Source organism: Ambystoma mexicanum, chromosome 9 (assembly GCF_040938575.1).
Source record: "Ambystoma mexicanum isolate Mex_15411 chromosome 9, UKY_AmexF1_1, whole genome shotgun sequence".
Classification (NCBI taxonomy): domain Eukaryota; kingdom Metazoa; phylum Chordata; class Amphibia; order Caudata; family Ambystomatidae; genus Ambystoma; species Ambystoma mexicanum.
This window is the reverse complement of record NC_090931.1, coordinates 1004102752-1004121060: the sequence shown is the minus strand read 5'-3', so window position 1 is coordinate 1004121060 and position 18309 is coordinate 1004102752. Positions and strand designations below refer to the sequence as shown.

Genomic DNA, 18309 nt, shown 5'->3' with positions numbered 1-18309 from the left:
TCCTGGTTCACGCCTGAACTCAAAATACTCAGAAAACAGAAAGCCAAGCTGGAAACCCTGTGGAAAACCACCCCCTCAGCTGAAAACAAAACAAATCTGATGACCATCTCCTCCCATTACAAAAAAGAGATAATCCGCACTAAGAAGGAATCCTACAATGTGAGAATTGATAAGGCAGGATCCTCTACAAAAGAACTCTTCACCATCTTGAAGGAATTAGAAAACCCCAACGCACCTACAGACACTTGCGCAAAGGACAAACCCTGGTGCACCGGTATCCAAAATGCCCTTGCCAACAAAATCTCTGGCCTCCAAACAAAAATTGAGGCTAAATGACTACAACTATCCAATAGCAACTCCTCTACCTCCAGCACATCGACCCCTACCAATACCTGTGCTGGTTTCACATTCAAACAGGTCACCACACTGGAAGTCCAAAAGATCATAGCATCCCTCAAACCTTCGAACTACAAGGGGGATAGCTGTCCTGCCCATATCATCAAAGATGCTGCAAGAGACATCTCTCCCTTCATCTCCAAACTCATAAACCTTTCCTTCTCCACCAACTCTATACCTGACAATCTGAAACAATCATGGGTTCTCCCCCTCCTCAAAAAACAATCTCTAGACCCAGCCATTCCCACAAACTACAGGCCGATCACCACGGTCCCCTTCCTGCTAAAAATCCTAGATAGAGTTGCATACTTACAAATTCAAGAATACCTAGAATCCAATCAACTACTAGGGCTACGTCAATCTGGCTTTCGACCGCAACATGGAAATGGAACGGCCCTTGTTGACCTCAAAAGTCAGATTGATGACATCAAAGACAAAGGAAAAGCGGCCATACTACTCCTTCTTGACCTCTCTGCAGCTTTTGACCTGGTCGATCATAAAATACTATGCAACCACCTCTCATCCGCCGCCCATTTCTCACTTTCAGCTGTCAGCTGGATGCAATCTTTCTTAGCCAATAGAACTATGAGAGTCTTCTCCTATCCGCATCACCTGTGTCGTCCCGCAAGGATCTTGTGTCTCCCACACCCTCTACAATATTTTTACAAAACCCCTCTTTGACAAATTGGACCATCTGGGTGTCACCTACACTAACTATGCAGATGACACCCAGATACACCTCACTATCTCGGGCAACTACCTGGCTGACGTCGCCAGGATCAACAAAATGTTCTCCATCATTCAGGCATGGATGGCCACTCATGGCCTCTGCCTGAGTGATGAGAAGACAGAACTTCTCCTGGTCGGCTCTCCCAATAAGCTACAGAAACTCAGCCCTGCTTATTCCAACATCACCATTGATGACAACACCATCCCCGTTGCCAAACAGGTCAAAACCTTAGGCTTCTATCTTGACGCCAACACCATCCTGTCAAAACAAGTCAACATGACTGCCTCTACTACCGCCTACACCGGGAAATTAATCAGAGCTTGCAGACCTTTTCTCTCCAAGAATAGTTGCCACATACTGGCGAGAGCGCTTATACAATCTAAGCTTGACTATTGTAACAGCTTTTACCTAGGGGCTAACCAAGCCATAGTTAATAAACTCCAAGTTCTCAAAACAACGCGCTGCGCGCAGCATTAAACATCCCAAGGAGAGAGCCCATCTCCCCCATCAGAATCGCCTGCAAATGGCTTTCCATTCAACAAAAAATCGACTTAAAAACCCTTTGCCTCACTTACAAAGCCTTAAACTGCCTTGCCCTCCCTTATCTTACCAACAAACTCTCCTTGAAACCTAACACCAGAATCACCAGATCCGTCAACACCTTCTGCCACATGGTGCCTAGATTCTCCTCTAAAAGAGCTGGTGGCTCAAGCTTCTCGGTCCTCGCCCCTCTACTTTGGAACTCCCTACCGCTGAACATCAAGTCTGCCCCCTCATTCCATATGTTCAGGAAACTAGTCATTGGTTGGCTACTGGACAAACAATAATCTAATCCTCAGCCCAACTAAGCCCATGCATACTGTATATACTGTACATACTATTTGATTGCTTCAATTGTTTACCTTAATGACACTGACTGTATATATTGTATATTACCTCCACTTATTGCATAATTGTAAATTCTACATATACTGCGCCTTCTGTAACTTGTCTGTAAGTGCCCTTTTACTCCAGGGTCTGGTGCGCTATATACATAAAATAAACAAACAAACAAAACAAACAAACAAATAAGTGGGGGATTGAGGTGTGGCAGTTACATCAAGCATGTTCAGTGGTGTTCTAATGGATTGAGAGAACTATGTTTGGTTTACCCGTGAGTTATGAGGGTTGTTAACGGTTGGGTGTTTGAGTGGTGACTTCAGTGCAAAGCAAGTCATGAATTCATGTCTGGGTAAGTGGCCTGCAAGGACAGCTAAGGGGCAACACACTTTTCTTTGAAACAAAACAATGCAGAGCAGCATAGTTTCGATCCCCGGTCCCAAACTTAAAGACTGGACTCCGGCATGGAGCGCAATATGAAAATGCAATTTAAGTGATCGTGATTAAGTGTATTTTGGTGGTAGGGTGAACTGCATTGCTCCTAACTGCATACTGTAGGTGAAGCATGGGCTGAAGAAGTGAGTGGCAAAGGGAGAAAGGGAAACCTGGTACCCGTATCCAGGAGGCCTTATGTTCCATGCATTGCAACACATGTAGGCATAGTCAGGCCAGTTCATGTAAAACTCGAACTCCTAGAATTTTATATTTAGTTTCTGACCAGTACAACTTTTGGAGGTTTTCCCAAGGTTCTTTTTGTTTGACAACAAACTTTTACAATTATAATAGAAAAACAAAACCAGTGTTTGCCATAGAATACAGCTTAATCACATGATTTACCAAAATGTTCCCAAGGTTCAACATAACGAAGGTTGAACAAACGAAGCTGAATGAACGGACAGAGTGAATAAAACAGAATGGATAGATGATACAGACGAGCGTGCTCAAGCGCCTACTGAAAACCACCATATCACACCACCACGCTTACTCTCTCCTATACACCAACTCTCAACTAGAACACGTGTCGATACTATGACACATTCGGTATAGCTGTTCTCATACTAACATCTGCCACATACTCCTCATCATCCTAATTGAACACAGCTAGCTGAGCACACACCGCTAGCCTAAGCGTCTCCTCAGGCCTAACACAGCCAGAAATCAGTCTGGTATCAATCCACCAGAATGAACACATATTCCTGACCTCCCAACCACCGCACCTACCGCTAAGAAGCAGCTATCATACAAGTGCCACACCAGCTACACACGTATCCGGTGCACCCACGCACCTTATGACACTCTCTCTCTCTCTCTCTCTCTCTCTCTACTGACTTGAACTACGATTCCCGAGGGCGTTCAACCTTCCAGCGCTTTGAGATCATACCAATGATACATAAAGCGCTATATAAATGCAAAATAACATAACATAACATAACATGAAAGTATATTCTGCTTTAGAAACTCAGTACACGTGGTGGTTGTTCCTTGAAGAGGCAGGAGCAATACCAATATTTAGGGAAGGGGTGTTTTGTAGTCAAGGATTAGGTAGGATTAGTTATATTGTTGGTTAGAGTAGCTTTAAATTAATAATAGGGCCTAGGTAGAGGGAGGGAATTAGAGTAAAACTTTGCAGGCGATTTGAGAGTATATAATTTTAGTGAGGTGTGGGAGTACAGCAAACCAAGAGAAGCGTAAAGCAGTCAGAAAATAACGTGCACTTTTGTAGGTGGTTTGTGTGAACACGTCAAGGGAGTTTTAGGCGCACGTGAATTTTGAAGTTGAGGGGAACGTGAAAGCAGTTTTAGGTATACGTGAATTACATAGGCAGCTAAATATGCAAACGCAGTAATAGGCAGATGTCCATTTTTTTGATGGGAGAGTACATCAAAGCAGTCTTAAGAACACATGAATTTGAGTATAGAATAGAGGAGTATGAGGCATACGTACATTTTGTACGCAACATTGTATGCTACAGCTGTTTTAAGCATACGTAACATGTGTAGGTGGAGGAGTGTGCGAAAGCTCTCATATAGAGATGTGAAATAGGTGCGGGAGTACACCACTGCACTCGTAGGCACAGGTGTACGCCAAAGCAGCGTAAGGTAGATGTGAATTATACGTTCTAGGTCAAATGAAAAAAAACTAATTTTAAAGCTCTCAGGAGAAAAAGACCTTTACAATGCTGGTTTTACGATCAGTAGAAAATCAGTCATTGGAAATCGGTCTTTTTCTCTTGAGAGCTTTAAAATAGGGTATTTTCATAAAGAACCGGATTATAAAGGCTGGGGAGTGCTCCAAGCAGTTTTAGGCAGAAATCAAATATGTATGTGGTTGGTACACTGTAGCCATTTTAGGCAGACATGGATTATGTAGGCAGTGGTTATTCAACTGGAGTCTTAGGCCACTTAGACATTGCACCAATCATTCCAGTAACCTGGCCTCTCTGTTTTACACGTTGGTGCTTGATTGGTGTTCTGGGTGCATTCCAGGTGATCAGTCAGCTGCCCTGACTTTTAGAAGGAATTCTTACTCTAGCCACATAGATATATTTATGGAAGTTTCAGGCTGGCCTTTCATGGAATCTCCTGTAGTTGAGCAGTGGGTAGAAAGTGGTCATGATCCGATCTGCCTTTCTTTAAGGTTGGACTGTGTAAATCCTAAAACATTATTGAATGACCCCATCGCATCTTAGATTGGGCTTTCCACTGATAGGAGACGTCTCAATTGGGCTAACATTGATTACCCAAAATGTGCTGCATCGTCGTTTAATGTTGTTATACCTGTTCTGGAAGCATTTTTCGGTGGTAATCCACAGAGCAAAACTTCAATTGAGCCTATGTAGCAAAGCCTGGTCGATGTAATTACCCCTTTGATGACAAAATCTTCTAACAGTATTAGTAGATTGGTTTCTTTTCAGGCTTCCTGGTACGGCAAAGAGTGTCACACAGCAAAACAGGTTTTCTTCAATGCTTTGAAGCCTGGTACAGAGAAATTCCAACTCTCTAAATTGTGCCTTATATATAAGAAGATCATTAGGTGTAAGGATAATGGCAGCTTCTGGCATCTAATAGTTACGTATATGAATACAGATTCTCCACTTTGCTCTCGTTCAGAGGCAGCAATAACAAAGGCTGCTTGGTTTATTAGTTTAGCAGGCTTTATAAACTTGATGGTTAGTCTAATAGTGACCCTTTTTGGCATTCTTATGGCATTTACGACTGCGTCTGATGTTTTCTAGGATTTATTTGCACCAAATCTGGTAAAGCACCTGGAGTAGACACATTACCAGTAGATTTGTTCAGGAAGGAGCCTCACTTCTGGGGCCCATTTCTAACTGTATTTTAATCAAATAAATAATAGGAGTTATGTCCAAGCAGTCGCAAGCATGCACAAATTGTCCCTGTTTTTAAGAAAGGTGACATGTAAAACCTTGCAATTACAGGACAAGCTCATTAGATGATAATCTGTCCAAGGTATTTAGTAAACGTTGATTGAACCATTGAGAAGACAGGGCTTAAAAGGACAACATAATTTCTGGGGGCAGTAGGGTTTTAGACAAACACAGAGCATATTAGCACTGGCTTTCCTTTAATTTTCCATTTAAAAAAAAAAGATGTAATTTTAATGAACAAAATGTTATATATTGCTTCCAATGATTTTAAAAATGCCTTTGATTGTATGGATCATAACATTATTTTGTAGGTTTTAGTTAGACAGTTTCTACAGAATTTTAAATCCAATTCAGAGAATGTATGAGGACAATTCCACTTAGGTAAGATATAGCCAGGTAGTTGTAATCACTGACCCTTTTTCATTTGCAGGTAGCGTGGACCAGGGATGTGTCGTAGTCCCAATGTTATTCCTTGTAAATATTAATGATTTTGCAATAAGATTATTAAATCTAGAAAGTGACATCCCAATAATTGCCGGTAGAAAACTGAGGGCACTATTTTATGCCAACTGTGCCACAATCATTTTGAAATCACTTGATAGTCTTAAAAACCACCTTCAGGTAGTAGCAGCCTTTTGTAAGGATAGAATATTTTGAATTAACCTCAACAAGACTGTGGTTTCGGTCTGCAACCATTCAAGAAAAAAAGAAAAAGGTAAAAAGGTAAATATCCCTCTTGAAGAGACATCTCTTAAGTATGTTATCTTGAAAAGAAATACAGGGGGTATTTGGTCCCTAAGTAGCAAATTGGGAAGAAGATTACCAATGGCCTACCATCGTAAACTGTTTTGGCAGCATCATGTGGCAGTGAACTATGGTGCTACTAACACTGAGGCAATTTATCAATGGTAGAGAAGAAACTCATGGAACAATCTGTTCCATTAAGCATCCAAACCATCGTGTTGTTTTTGGAATTGGGAAGTATACAAATTAAATGTGGAATCTTTTTCAACCCTGTTTTCCTTGGTTATGTAAACACAACTCTAAAAAGATGAGATTGTATTAGGAGGCAGTTTGGGACAAAATCCACTTTCAAGGCAGAAGCTCATGGAGATGGTTCAAACATGTGAAATGTATCCTAGAGTTTATGGAGAGCCTGATTTTTTACTCACATCTATGGTTGTCTTGAGCTCTTCATTAGCACAGGTGAAGGACAGATTAGTATTGCTGCTCCTAGAAATGCAAATTGATAGATCTATAATTTCGCTAGATTCCCTGGTTATTTGGTTCACAAGACTTCTTTTTCAGCTGAATCCAATCTGGACAAGACTCTGCTGGGGAAGAGATCGCTGTACCACAAATTCAGGTTGAATCTCCTCCTGGTGGCCAATGTCACATGTGGTTGGAAAGACAAGAATGGGCAACTCTGCCCCTTTTGTTTAAGGGTAATGGAGTGAGAGATCCATTCTATGTTCGTATGCACCCAATGTTATGATATTCGGAAGAAATGGTTGGTACCAATGTTCAATAAGTAATATATAAGATCAGAATCTGAGGCTCTTGAATACAATGTACCTAGAAGTTGTGTTTGGAGTGGCCAGTTACATTAAACATGCTTGGCATCGCAGGTCCAGATGTTTCAGCAAATTAATGTCATGTGTTTTTGTGTGTTGTTTATTATCTGATACGTTTTCATTTGTACTTATCATTTCATTTTGTTTGAGCTGTTTTTCTGTTATGGTTCTGAATTGTGTTTTGTCTTTTAAGGGTTTTGCCCGAAATAAAACCTTGCTTGATTGATTGATTGAGTCTTAAGCAAACCTGAATTATGCAGACAGGTGAGTATGCCTAAGCACTTATAGGCAGATAAAGCTGGAGGAGTACACCATAGCAGCCTTAGGAAGATGTGAATTTCATAGAGAGGTTGGCACACTGAAGCAGTCTTAGACAGATGTGCATTTTGTAAGTGCAAGAATATGCCACTTCATTCTTAGGCCAAGGCACATTTTGCAGGATGGAGTATATGACACAGCAGTACAAGGCAGACGTGATTTGCTTTGGTTGGGAAGTATGTTGCAGCAGTCTCAGGCCAACATAACTCGTTTATGCTGGGGTGTATGCTAAAGTGTTAGGCAGGGATGCATTTTGTAGGCAGTGTATGCTGAAGCAATGGTGAGTGACCTGCTTGTTCTAGGGCAGAGATGACCAACATTAATATGTGTGAATCTGCTGCAGTAGCCACACATGGTAGAGACGCGGTGAGGTCCAGGGAAGATATGCCTATGCTTTGTGTTTTCACCTGCTACAGCAGTGGCTGTTAGCTGTGCAGATGCTCATATGGTGTATTTGGTCTGCATGTCGGCCACAGTGATCAGCCAGTGGCTGCATATCGTTTTATCTGCAAAGAACACAGTCATCTGTCCCAAGTGAATCTGGTGTGATGAGAAGAAATGTAAAAACGATGCACCTCTTGTGCACTTGCATTAATGTATTTTGCAGGTGTGGGAGTATGCCACAGAGGTTTTAGGGAGGTGCGAATTGTCTAGGCAGGGAGTATGCAAAAGGAGTGTTATGCAAATGTGAATTTTGCAAGCTGGGGAGTACAACACAGCAATTTAAGGTAGACATATAATTTGTAGATGTGGGATTACACCACATCAGTTTTAGGTAGACATACCCTTTGTAGGTGGAGGAGTATGCCAAAGCAACCTTAGGCATACATGACCTTTGCAGGCAGGCTAGTATCTCAAATCAATGTTGGCAGTCTGATTATTGTGGGGCAGAGTTGAATTAAATCAGCATATCAGAATCTGCTACAATACCCAGACATGTTAGGGACGGATGGAGGCAGAGGTGGGATGCAGATTTTGCGGCGTTTTGCCCTGCGTGAGTCTGTGTCTCAGCAACATAGATCGACCAGTCATTACATATCTTTTTCTCAGCAAAGAACAGGAGTATCTCCTTCAAGTGAATCTGAGGCATTGGGAATACATGTAATTGTGCATGCACCAGTGTCGTACTTGCAGTCATGACAGAAGATGAAGCTCGGGAGAAGGATGAGGAATGAGGAAGATGTGCTCCACCATCTGAGGCACAAGAGGCAGAAGAATTGCACTGGTTGCTTTTCAGCTGTGAAATAACTTCAGACACACGAATTTCTGTTTGGTGCTCAGACAGGGCCTAATCTTTCCTCCTTTTTGAGATCTCCTCTGTGTACTTTGCAGTGGATGCTGCATGCATGCCATTGACCGAGGAGTCTGTGGTGTTGATATGACACTAAACTGAAAACGAAAAACTTACACTCTATTACGTCTGGCATGCCCAACATGTCTCCTGACCCACCTCCACATGAAGTCACAATAAATCAAGAGTCTTAAGCTCTATAAACTATATCCCATCCATGTACCGGGCCTGTATGCCATGGCGCAACATTGTCCAGCCTCAACCAATCAATCAGTCCATACATGACACACTTACACTAGGGGTGCCATATAAACACTTACAATCCAACTGACACAACCTTCCGACACATATGTTGTGGTTCAAAAAACATGGTGGGAGGCACCAAAACTGGTGTACTCAGTACGTCCAAATCCCTCTCTCCGTAACAACACAAGATGGCACCTAGTCCTCATAACAATTGCACTCTATCCACACGGGAGGATAGCTCAGGGGCAACACGCTCGTGTTGGAAGCAAGACGATGCAGAGCAACACAGGCTCGAACCCCGGGTCCGCGCTTAGAAACCTCTGGGTATGAAGCGCGTTATAAATAACCCATTACAATTACTCCAAATAAGATGCACCCTGGCACCCTACAGCATGTGGAATATCTAATTCATAACACTAGCGACCGCTTTGCACTTCTGCTATGACTACTTTCTATTCACTCCATACACATGGCACACAATTCAGTGACGCCAAATAACAATCCCAATACAGTAAATATGACACACAATAGGCACCACTTTAACAAGTTATAGCAATGAACCCACAATACACTTTATAACTGTATTCCATATTCTCGTTAAACTGCAGCTCAGACGAGCGTGTGAGAATAAGGACTGGGGTGAGGCGAAGCATCCCGGAAATCACTGCCTTTCACCCACTGGGCCTCATTACACAGATGGCGGTAAGGATTTACCGGTACCGATAAAATACCGGTACCGGTAAATCCTTACCGCCTTACTACGAGGTCCCTTTGCGGGTTGGGGGATTTAACGCCTGCTTTTTGCAGGCGTTAAAAACCAACCCGCAAAGGGACCCACGGAGCTAATTACAGTACCGCAATTTGCGGTACCGTAATTAGCACCTTCCCCATTCCCATTGAGCCCTATGGGGCAAAAATGGGAATGGGGAAGGGCAATGACGGAAGGGGGAATTACCGCCCCACCAACCTTGGAATGGGGCGGTAATTCCCCTTTCCGCCAAGGCGGTGCCGGTATTTTACCGGCATGAACCATGGCGCTAACAGCGCCATGGTTCTCCGCCATCCGTGTAATGAGGCCCACTGTCTTGGCTCTCCAAAACACCCAAAATAGGTGTGTGCTTTTTAATATTATCCCACTTCCCTTCACAAGTGAATACAAAAATACTATGGGAAACTATGCTAACCAGGTCAGTCCTTTATTAAGATGGTGTCACTTTGGGACAAGCATTTCATGTCACTCCATCTCATTTGGCAGGCTTTGATAGTAAATGTAGCATTATTGACTCATGTGGAGAGCACTTCATGCACTTCAGGCTGATCACCGGCTTCACCCTGGTCATCAAATTCAAGCTCTCTCACCTCATGCTACCCAGGGCAGCCCTGCCATATAGTCTCCGAGAAAGCTGCAGGTCTACCAGTGGTTCCTACCCCTACACACACGTTGCTGTCTGCCGCAGACGAAGCAGGCAGTATAGTTCTGACCAGGCCGGCACCAGCAGCCAGCAAGGTGCTAGCTACTAGCCCAGATCATGTCGGGTGTTGGGTGTCTGCAGACGCAGTCCAAGCAACAAAATACCCAGGTAAGGACGCAGCGGGAAAGTGAGCAGAAGCACAATTTAAGCCGTGATTCAGTTCAGTCAGTTTGGAAGTCACCAGCAGAGCACCCCAACCATTGGAGAAGTCAGAGTTAATACTGTAAAATGGAATGTATCAAGGTAATTGAGGAAAAGAGCTCAAAAGGTTTGCTCCTACAAGGCAGCCATTGTGGTTCGTGTTGTCACTAACTGAGTCGTTTTGCGTTCATAACTGTAAGTAGGTGACCAAGAGTGGAAAAAAGGTGGAAAGTAAAAAAACACCTTGGCTCAAAAGCGAGGGATTTTCAAAGTGAATATTTTAATTCAACATATGTGCTTATAGATATTTGGGAATTTTACAACTGGCATTTTCGCGATCTCTCAAAAAAGAGTCTCAGGTCAATTACATCTTTTTACATAGACATCAGCATGTATTTCAAAGAAATTCCTTACAAGGGCCATAAGTGCAGCTCCGATTCCAATGAGAGGACTGACGGCAATGATGACCAAGGTGAGTTTCCAACCGTTGACAAATCCCAAGAGGAAGCCGGCAATGAAGGTGGTGAAGCGCTGGACAAAGATTCCTACTTGGTCAGCGATTGCATCGTTAATTTTATTGATGTCGCTGCAAAGGAGGAAGAACAGCTTAATATTGTGTATGTTGTCAGAATACTACGCATACATTTCTTGTGAATATGTGTTTTTTAAAACTTTGTGGGACGTTCATTTAATTGATTCAAACATTTTCAATCATGGTACCTTTCATGTGCCAGGAAAAAGACTGGGATCATTTAAAATCCAATAGCATGTAAACATTTTTTTTTAAAACAGTGTATCTTCAAAATGACAATAACAATGAAATAATTAAAATTAGTACCTGGCGTGGCAAAAACATCTGAATATGATATCTGTGATTGGCTACTTTCAGAGCCTTACCATACAGCAATCCCACGCACACATGGCGTGCGGCTCTCATCATCCTGACATGACTTTTCTATTCCGGAGTGACCGCCATGGAAGGGGAGAAGGCACTACCTTTGTTCTCTTCTCCCCTTCCACCGCTGCCATTTTCTTTGTTTACTATGGCTGCCACAGAAAGAGAAAACGTACTACATTTTCCAGTCTGCGGCGGCCATTTTACTTTATTTTTTCGGCTGTGAAACGCAACGCATCTCGCAGCCAAAAAAGAAACACTATTAGTACCCCGGTCAAACGGGCCGGGGTACTAATGGCAATAAGCCCCAAGCCGGCGGACCATTACTGCATAAGGTAAGGATCCGGGGGCCTTCATTAAGGCCCTCGTTATGGTCAGACCTTTAAGTATGGGCCACGGGGGCATTACCTTATGCGGTAATGGCCTGCCGGCTTGGGGCCTATTGCCTGAATAAAGCATCTCTTCAGAGAAGCAGAGAACAGTTTATGGACTAGGGATATTCAGAGGATGTTTGAGTTTGTGGAGTTGAAGTCCTAGCACAAATCTATCATGTATTAACAGTTGGACAAGAGTCTATTTAAATAAATGAAATGTGATGTCATTTTGCCAAATGGGTGATTCATTTTATGAGTGATGAAAGATTGATGTGGGTTTTGGGGAAATACAGGGAGTTTATTGTCCAGAAGTAGACCCAGGTGGGTTTTCCATTCACTGTTGTTGGTGTTGGTTGAGCTTGTCATACATCGGTGCCTGCAGATGGAATGCGATAGCACAAGGTCTGAGACTTCGACTCCCTATGGGATAGTTCTCTCCCCTTGGTGTGGACCCATGATTGACTTATGGCCACAGGACTTCCCACTGAAAATGTACGAGGGATCTATGGATATCATCATTGTGCAAGATGATTTGATAGGATACTTGTGCTCTGGTGACAGTATGTCTAGCAGATTAAAGGAAAGGCGCAGGTAAAGGAAAAAAATAGATTACATTAGGACATACGGATACCAGAGCGGCTACATCTGAGACATGTTGAGAGATGCAAGACGACAGATACACCTCCATCTTTACAGATTAAAGGTTAAAAGAGCCAGGCTCGGGGCTACCAGAAGAGGCGATTAAAGCTGACAATTTCCAAAAGCATTTCTGTGATACACCAAGTAACACAGGGGAATTATTTGTTTGGTGGTAGAGTCTTTAGAGATGCAATAAAATAACATTCGAGAAAAGAAAGATCCGGAAACGGTTATCCAACACTGGATAGGAAACACATCCCACGGGTATTTAGAAGATTCTATCAAGATCTATGCATACAATTCATAAACACAACGATCAACAAACCAGCAGGATTTTTTAGACAAACTACACACACATCTAAAGCAAGGAAGGTGATATCCGAATAGCAGGTGGGGCATGTAAATGTTATACCATTTGCAAAATGATAAAGCCCAGAACGGATTCATTTCAGATTGTGATAAAATGTTTTCAAACACATTGATACAGAAACTACCAGATTATTCCAGCTCCTTTACAAAAATCTCGAGTCTAGTCAGGATCGGTTGTTGTCTCATTCTTTTAATTTGAAATTTTGTTTTCATTAACTGATGCTCACCTGTGTTAAACATGTCTGCAAAAGCTGCTGTATTCCAAAGGAAGACAATATTCAATCACTGACTCACCAGAACCAGACAAGGGATTTACAGGGCTGGTACACATTTAATGGTAAAAGTAATCAAATATGTGCTGGCCGGTAAGATAGCTCAGTGGGTTGAGCACTCTCTACTGAGATCTGTATGTGATCTGCAGGTCGATCCCGGCAAGCTAAACGCATCATGTAATACTTCTGTGGTCGATAAATGAGTACCAACTTTGGTCGAGTGATAATAATTGTATATAAATGTTCTATCTACAGTGCTTTTGTGAAAGTGCTATATGAAAAATAAAGTATTATTTGTTAATAGAATAACCAATCACTATATGTTTACAGACATGGGAAAGGTATTTGATAAGATAATTAACCTATTTATTTTGCTTTATTTGACAAAGATGGTGTTCACAAATAGATGTATTTAGTTATTTGTTTTTTTGTTTGTTTGCTTATTTTATTTATATAGCGTGCCTGACCCAGGGGTATCTGGGCACTTTGAGGGGAAGGTAATGGTTACAAGATGCAGTTTATACAGTTTAGGCTGTTTATACAGTTTATACAGACAGAATACAAATAATACATTCAACTAGTAGAGGAAGGCATGGATAATGATATATACAGTTAAGGGAATGGGAGTACAGGGTGCAGGTGTAGGTAAGTAGTGTTAGTTTTTAGTCATTAACCATGTGATGACGTGACTTCTGAATATTTGAAAGGTAGGGATAGTTTTGATGTCCTGTGGAAGTGTGTACCATAATTGTGAGGCTAGGACCGGGAAACTAGTTCCGCCAGCTCTTTTTAGGCTATACCTGGGCACCACCAGGCAAGATGTGTTAGTAGATTTAGTAATTCTGGCTGACGATTTTAGAGTAAATTTTTTTTTTTTTTTTTTTTTTTTTATTGATTTGGCTGAATAATTCAACCTTTCAAACAGAGTTGTTTACATCAACAATAATTTCATACATTGTAAATCTGAATAAAAATAATTTGATATAAAAGGTAAAATTAAAATGTTCAAATACATAGTGTTACAAGTCTTGCATTGTAAATTTATCCATGAGATATGGTGGGGTTTGGTGGTTCAAAGCTTTTTAGGTAAGGCAAATGGTTTTTAAGTCAATCTTTTCTTATATGGAGAGCCATTTGTACAATTTTCTGGTTGCAGAAATGTGCTCTCTTCTAGGTACGTTTAATGCCGCTCTGAGTGCATTATTTTGCAGAACCTGCAGTTTGTGAATTATGGATTTGTTGGCACCTAGGTATAGACCATTGCAGTAGTCCAGTTTGGATTGTGTAAGTGCTCTGACCAATATAAGGCAACTATTGGAAGACAGTAGGGGTCTGCACGCCCTGATCAGCTTGCTTGTGTAGGCAGTGGTTGAGGCAGTCATATTTACTTGTTAGGTTAGGTTGGTATTGTCATTGAGGTAGAAGCCAAGTGATTTTACTTTTTTGGCAATAGGTATGTTGTTCCCATCAATGAGGATGCTACTGTAGTTGGGACTAAGTTTCAGCAGGTTGATGGATGAGCCAACTAGGAGTAGCTCCATCTTATCATCATTCAGGCAGAGGCCATGTGTGGCCATCCATGCCTGAATGATGGTGTAGACTTCGTCAATCTGGCAAACATCAGAGTCGTTGGTACCTGATATAGTTAGGAGTATCTGGGTGTCATCTGCATAGTTGGTGTAGGTGACACCCAGACGGTCCAGTTTGTCGAATAAGGGCTTTGTAAAGATATTGTACAAAGTGGGCGATACACAGGAGCCTTGTGGGAAACCGCAGGTGATGGGGATCGGGTCGGCTGCGGTTGTGGGTGAGAAAACGCGCATGGTTCTATTAGCGAGGAAGGATTGGATCCACGTGACAGCAGAGTTAGAGAAGTGTGCTTCCGATGACAGGTGGTCACATAGGATTTTATGGTCAACCAGATCAAAGGCTGCCGATAAGTCTAAGAGAAGTAGGATGGCAACTCTACCTTTGTCTTTTAGTTTGTCGATCTGACTTGTAGGGTGTCCTGACCCACGTTTAAGCTACCCTGCTACAACATTTGGTGCTGTGGGCTTAGGAAATTCAAGATGGCGGAAAACCCACATGTGCGCCGAAATCCAGGAAAGCTGCGCAGTTGTGCGCACACCAAAATGGTTACCTAACTTGCCACCCACCAGGGTAAAGAAAGGTCTTTGTTAACAAAATCCACTTTTACTGATGTCAAAAAGTTGCTGAAATCGTGACTCATTGGACCACTTTAAAGATTCAACCCTTTTTGTGGGGTTCCACATAACCATCTTACTGTAAGGAGCCCCATCAAAACAATGTTAAGCAAGGATTTACTACCATGTAAGAACCATTCCTGTTTAGAATGCATTAATCCAAGAAAATCCCAAAAATGGGTGCAGTACCAGTACTCACCACTATCCAAAAGCCAGCGTTTTAAAACCCACTGTGTGTTTTTCTGAAGGCAAGCAAAATGCCTATTTCAAACCTTGCAACATGTGCAAAATATTCACTGAACACCAGCAGACATTTGGCAGAATGGAGTTTTGTGTGCCTACAAAATCTGGGAAATGAAGAGCCCAAAAACAATGCTTATAACAAAAATGCTATGGAGTCAGCAGCTTAAGCCTAACTGCAACTGGATTTAAAACCACCAAAATCGAAAATGTTAAATTAAATGAGTGACCTATGTTTGGTGTCACATGCCTTTGTAACTGTTGAAATGTCATAGTTTTGCACTTAGAATCAGCATTCTAGCTGCATGTGTAAAATTACAAGTTATTTTAAAAGCAACAAAAAGTTAGCTGAAGGTCTGGCTTAAGGAACTTGATTTTGCCTAGCAACGGATCCCATCAGGAGTGAAACTTGAGTCACAACTATGTTCCCAGGCCAATGTTCCTTTTGCTGCCCACACTAAGGATATGCCATCTATCTGATGATTGAATTTCCTGTGCTCTGCCAGAGAGTGAACAAAGCCCTCTCCACTCAGGCAAAGGTTTGTATTACAGACGTCGTAAAAAGTGGCTTCCTCCTGGAGAAGCTGGGAGGGGCACTGCCTGTGAGAAGCAAGCTGGCTTGGCAGAAACTGGAAAGACTGGTTTCTGTACCATGTGACCTGAAAAGACACACCCCTGCAGCAAGGATATGGTTTTATAAAAAGGGGGATAATTCATAGTGCGGACATGTGAAAATTTTATAAATGATACCATAATTCTTGTGATTTTTCTGCCCACAGTTTAAGACGTGGTAGGAACCGGTGGTATGTTCAGGGGGGTTTTAGCGGAAAAGTGGATATTACTCTAAATGTGTGCATGTTAAAAATCTGAAACTTCATCAGTTAATGTCCCTACCCCCTGCACACATGTATGTAAAGTTGGGTCCATGTCGGAAATTGAAAAAGCAGTTAAAAAGTCAATTATGTACACTCTTTGAATGCAAGCTCCGAGAATGAGCAGATTTGGACATAGACATGGCTAAATTCAGCCACACCATGTATATGTAATTTCAAACAACTGTGTAACTCTGAAGTATAGATTTTGATCATATATATATTTGGGTGCACAGATGATAAGGGAGGTTGTTTCAAGAGATCATAAAATGACATCAATCTGACTCACAGTTCAGTTTGCCAATCAAGCGGAGGAATGGAAGCCTGACCAATGACGAATGAGAGGGGCAAGTCTAGTGATGCAACACACACACCCATTCTCAAGAAACAGATAAAAGCAGAGAGTCAGGACACATAGAGACATTCAATTTCATCTGCCGCTGGAAGCCCTGCCGGAAAAATCCATACTTACCTCCATCAAACTCCAGAAAGCCAAACTAGAGACTTCAATCTATCCAGAGCAGAGACCAGACCAGAGAGAAAGCAGTGCTGTGCCTAGCAGAGACCAGACCAGAGAGAAAGCAGTGCTGTGCCTAGCCGAGACCAGACCAGGCGCTGTGAGCAGAATCCGGAAAGACCTGACCAGACTGAAGATCGTGACCAAGTCGCTTTCCTGTTCAAAATCTCTTGTGAGTACTTAGCAAAACTCAGAACACATCTCTTAGTTTAAATTCATCTAATTCAATCTATTTAACCTAAGTAGAACTGCCTCCTATCTGTCACCTGTCATTTCTAGTAAAATTTGTCATTTTGAAAAAGTGTGCGTTTAAAATTTACAAAACCAAAACGACCTTTACTAAATTACTCATATCTCCGCAACCGTTTGGGCTAGAGACTTGCAATAACTTTCATTTGGAAGCTGAGATCCCAGGCTTTCCTAGGACCCCAAACCGGTAGAGATAGTCCTTGCGGTTCCTTTGTAATAGCGCTCGGCGCATCCGCGAATTTTGCCGCGATTTGCAATTTCTTCACATGTAAAAAAACTGCTGCTGCCTGATTTCATTTGCCAGAAATTCGTTTAACCTGCTAACTATCCCTGCATCATTGCTAGTGTGAGCCTGGACTAATATTAACTAGATACCACTCATCCTGAACCTCTAAAAGGGAATTAAGAGCGTTTCCAGCATATTTCTCATTCATTGCTAGCACCTATCAAAGCATTTGCCTGTGTTTTCAAACTTCTGTTTAAGCTTGCTGGATTGAACTGAATTACAGTTGATTGCATTTCTGAGAACTGTGTGTTTTCCTTCCATTTCCTTGCCTTGCATCAAGGGGGGGAGGGGAGTAGCCAGAGAAAAGTGATTACATTGTTTGGTTGAAATCATATTGCGTATTTTCTGTACTGCATTCATTGAATATTGCATCCACCTGAGCCTACATAAAGCATCCTCTACCACATTATACTTTTGTTCCTATTTACCAGTGTGCTACCTTATCCATTTCATGTCAACTCATTAGTGATTAAAGAAGTGTGCTAGTGCCAGATTCTCCGTTGTTAATATTTACCATATCAGATTAAGTGTGATATTCAATTATTAATTTATTAAAAAGTGTGATATATATTTTAATTTATCAAATAAACCTTTTAACTTGCAAAACAGAATTACTTCTTGGCTCAGTGGGGTCAGGGGGATTCCAAGAGAGGGGTGTTATACAAGGGTAGTCATCCAGAACGCATGAACTGGACCTAAAGATATATCAATAAGGGTTTTCATTCAGTATTCTAGACTAGGCGTTAACTTGGCTGTAGTGCTGAATTGAATCCTCTTACAAAGTGGGGGCTCGAGCCGAGACGTTGGGTTAGATTTACCAGTTGTGCAGCTTAATACAGTGTGCTAACTGACGGGATACATACACCCGGTCGGATCACCACGCTGCATTACGCTGTGAAGCATTCCTCAAAAGGGACACTCCAAGAAAAGTTCTGTTCTGCAAAAATAAAACACTAA

General features: G+C 42.0%; 1 protein-coding gene across 1 annotated transcript in view; it reads right to left on the bottom strand.

Annotated features, from left to right (window-relative positions):
- Positions 1-18309, bottom strand: part of ABCB11 (ATP binding cassette subfamily B member 11) — a 329082-nt gene that overhangs the window by 187304 nt on the left and 123469 nt on the right. The window contains exon 9 of the mRNA XM_069616256.1: positions 10850-11021. Within this exon, the coding sequence (XP_069472357.1) occupies positions 10850-11021 (172 nt within the window). The remainder of the gene's footprint in view (positions 1-10849; positions 11022-18309) is intronic.